Raw genomic sequence first — 3964 nt, forward strand, 5'->3', positions numbered from 1 at the left:
GAACCCAGGGTTTGGCCCTCTGTAGTAATAATAATAATAATAATAATAATAATAATAATAATAATAATAAATATCATCATCATCATCATCATCATCATCATCATCATCATCATCATCATCATCATCATCATCATCATCATCATCATCATCATCATCATCACAAAAACAACAACAACAACAACATCATCTCAGCCTACTGGGGGCTGCAGCATTATATTCTGTTATGAAGTTATTCTACATAGGTAATGAATATACGTCTTTGAATTACAGCCTCCTAGGGAGAAGCCTGGGGAAACAAGTGGCATATTTTCCTACTTGTGTAGAGTCAGTGGAATAGCACAAACTAATGCTGGTGGCTTATCGGTGACAGGCTGGAAGGCCCATGTAATTAAAATAACACTTTCTTTGCATATGCACCAATCCATTAACCTGTGAGAGCACGTTGTGTTGTATGCTTTCCTGAATACTGCCCACCTCTTGTGCACACGGTCCTTAAACCTGTCAGGCACAAGGTTTGGGAGCCTGCCTGAGTGAGGATGTCTAGATCAGGGACAACATTAGTAAGTAAACACACCAAAAATAATGGAGAGAAACTAAATCCAGTTTATAAACACGAGAGAAGGGTTTAATTTTAATTTCATTCTACTTTCACATTTCCAAAACAACATTGGCTTGGATTTTGCTACTCCAGATGTACACTGATATAAATGGGAGAAGAATCAGAATCACTGTTTCTTTTCAGAGTGATAATGGCTGCTCTGAAAACTTACAATTTTTGACGTGTATTTTGAGTGAGTTCCTCATCATATGTGCTGCAGAGGAATTATAAAAATATTAAATTACATGAAAACAAACAACTACAGGTTCCCTAAAATGACCTCAGATATATAAAAATGGGAAATATCTTGGCAAAGCAGAAGCTACTGCTGCTGGAGAGTGGTCAAATTTTGTCATTTTCCTTCTGGAGTAGGGCTTTAAAAGAACATGCTTTAGTGCACAGATGTTGTACACTGTCTTTTAAAATCTGCACTGGCTAATTTCAGTACCTAGAGGTATCATTACACAAACTTTGCTCTTTTTATTTTTTCCTACATGCAAAAAAAGTAAACAAAAAAAAAGCAAAAAAAAAAACCAAACAAAAAACAACAACATAATCAAAATCTGTCCAAAAATTAACAAAATTAACAAGGAATTCAGATCACCCTCAGATTTCAGAAGCTGAGGTCTGCTATGCTCTGATATCACATATATTTGATACATGAATTGACTTTTTTTTTCCCAATCCAGCAATAGGATGTGTTCGTTTATAACACAGAACGATATATGCATCAAAAGCTTAATGTAAATTCATTTACTTAGGCAATATACCATTTCACTGATTTATATTATCACAGATGGGAGTGCATACATTTCATTTAAACCCCAAATTACCATGTTTGAAGGGGAGGGGAAGAGGAGCAGACAAAGTTCCATAAAGCCAGTGGTATCTGTATATTCATTCTTAATTTCCTTTTAGCACAGAAACAGCGTTACCTTTTATTTCTCCAAAGTTCCCTGATCCCATGGCAAGAAGCTTGTCTTTCCAGTCCTTTGATAGTAGCTTTTCAATACTGGGAGTTTCTGAGTGAAGGGGGGGAAAAAAAATGTAAGCAAATCAACATGACTGTCTCCACAATAGAACTCATTAAAAGTCTATCTGCTAAAAATAAGGCCAACCCTATTCTGGGCCCCAGTTCGTAATGACTTCATCAACAAACTGATAAGAGGGGAGGGAAGAGAAAAAAAAAAAAGGAACAAAAAAGAAAAAAACTGAATGTGTTTTGTCACCTGCTGTTTCAAAACCATTAGCTTTTTCCTCTAGTGGAACAAAGCTCCGGTAATTCTGTATTACAATGGGCACATATAAACCTGCAGTTCATTGTTTTTCAATTTGGTGAACAAGTTGCTGCCTATAATGGATGCCTGTCAGTTTCTGGGTGTTAGTCTGCAGTCAAAAAATAATTATGTTGATAAAATGCGGAGTAAAGAGAGAGAGAAAGAGAGAGAGAAGCAAAGAATTAGCTCCTAAATCTGCTACATGTAATTATATCCCTCTGAGTCTTTACAATTACATCCACTTTATAATGTGTGTTTAAACATCGTGTGGTGGTAAGCACACTGTGGAAAGATTTTCCGGTAACACGCGCATTATAAATAATAATAAAAAGTTGGGTATGGAAAAAAGCTTTAAAAGACTGCAAAATCCAAAGGGAGAAAACGCACTGCTTAGAATGGAAACCCATTATTTGCTCATTTCAGATTCTATCACTTCCTTTAAAAATAAAATAAAATAAAATATATTTGTTCAGTATTTTCAGGAAAAATGCAGCGAGGGTGTGGATAGGTCTGATATTTATGTCTGCAACTCTTGTGTTCTGACCTCTTTTTGTGTAGAATTTTAATGCATAAGTAAATATAAATGCTAATAAAATTCAGAGAACATTAAACTCAATTCCAAACAATGTAATTGTATATTCTTGTCAGCATTTAGATGGGTACACAATTACAATAGCTTTCAATCCCACGATTAGCACTGCATTCAGTTAGAAAATGGAGTGTACTAAAAGATAAGTGTCCCAGTATGTGCCATCTAAATAACAATACCCACACTTATTATCTGGATCTAAGACATATACTGCTATTCTCCACATTTGTGTTTATGTGTATTTGTATTTGTTCAGGCATTTGTTTACCCCCTACCAGGAGCATAAAGGGAGTACATGTTAACTTATCAAAGGGACCGTCTGGCCTAGAGACCATACAATTATTAGCAACTGGTTAATTTTCCCCACAGTAAAAACCATTATGAGCAACCTTCATTATCTCGTTTGGCTAATTCCGCCTCCTTTCTTAAGCCCCAACTTGGAGCTCGGAGGCGCTGCGGTTCCTCGGGGCGGCTCTGCCGGCCGCGCTCTCCGCGCAAAGCCCCCGCCGCTCCCGGGGGCTGAGCGAGCCCGGGCTCCCTTGAACCCGCCGCCCGCAGGGCAGCATCAATGCATAGGGAACTACCGTGCCACGGGCACAGGGATGCTGTCCTGCATCTCACATCGGCCTCGCCTCTGCTCGCACACAGCTGTGCGCAGACAAACGGAAAGACAGACAGACAGACAGACAGACATCCGAGCCGGGCACAGCCCCACGCCCGCATCTCGCCGGGAGAGCAGCGACAACCTTCGGATGCCACCGACAGCACAGGAGGGTGTTTTGTTTCGTGACATTTTTATTCACGTTGCAGCACCCCGATCTCCTCCTGTGCACCCGCGGGCACTCCCTGTGCTGATCCCCGGGCTTGCCCGAGTGAGATTTCTCTGCTAGAATCTCTAAAACTTATCTCTAAATCTCATGAAATCCTAGGGATGCGGGCGGGAGAAGCTGTCGCGCAGAGCACGGTCCGTTCCGGGGCTGGCGAGCTGGAGGCGCCGCCGGACTCCGGGCACTTGCGCAGCTACTACTGAAGTTCGTCCGTCCCCCTCCAAGCACCCACGAAGAAAACCACTTTCACCAACGTGAATAGGTCAGATAAACACCGTCACTTTTCCTTTTTTCTTTATAATTTTATTAATTTTTATAATTATTATTCCTCTGCGCTTTTCTAAAGACTCCGGAACAGCATGTAAACAGGCCGGAGCAAATGCGGCATTTGCGGCGGAGAGCTGTCAGTCATTAAAAGCCAACAAACCTTTGCAAAGCAGGAGTGCGGCAATAGGGATCCATTGTGAGCTGACAATGGGCTCCAGAGCCTCCAGGCACCAAAAGCAGCCCGCCTTACTTTTAAGTCCATTGTCAGCAAAGTCCACGACAAAGCTTTTCCCCCCCGGCTAGACAAAATATTCGCCGTGGTACGCTCGTAAAGAAACACAAGTCTTCTGTCTAACTTGCCGCCTTAAAGCTACAGTAGACGCTCTCCAGGGGCGCCCGCACCCCG

At 41.3% G+C, this 3964-nt stretch overlaps 1 protein-coding gene across 12 annotated transcripts in view; it reads right to left on the reverse strand.

The window, feature by feature from the left end:
• Window positions 1-3964, reverse strand: part of SOX5 (SRY-box 5) — a 601783-nt gene that overhangs the window by 159063 nt on the left and 438756 nt on the right. For 11 of the 12 annotated variants that reach the window (XM_017736702.1, XM_017736703.1, XM_017736705.1 and 8 more), the window contains one exon: window positions 1534-1620. The exons of the other annotated variant lie outside the window; for it this stretch is intronic. In XM_017736702.1, the coding sequence (XP_017592191.1) occupies window positions 1534-1620 (87 nt within the window). The remainder of the gene's footprint in view (window positions 1-1533; window positions 1621-3964) is intronic. 12 annotated transcript variants of the gene reach the window in all.

This window comes from Corvus brachyrhynchos, unplaced genomic scaffold (genome assembly GCF_000691975.1).
Source record: "Corvus brachyrhynchos isolate BGI_N302 unplaced genomic scaffold, ASM69197v1 scaffold246, whole genome shotgun sequence".
Lineage (NCBI taxonomy): Eukaryota > Metazoa > Chordata > Aves > Passeriformes > Corvidae > Corvus > Corvus brachyrhynchos.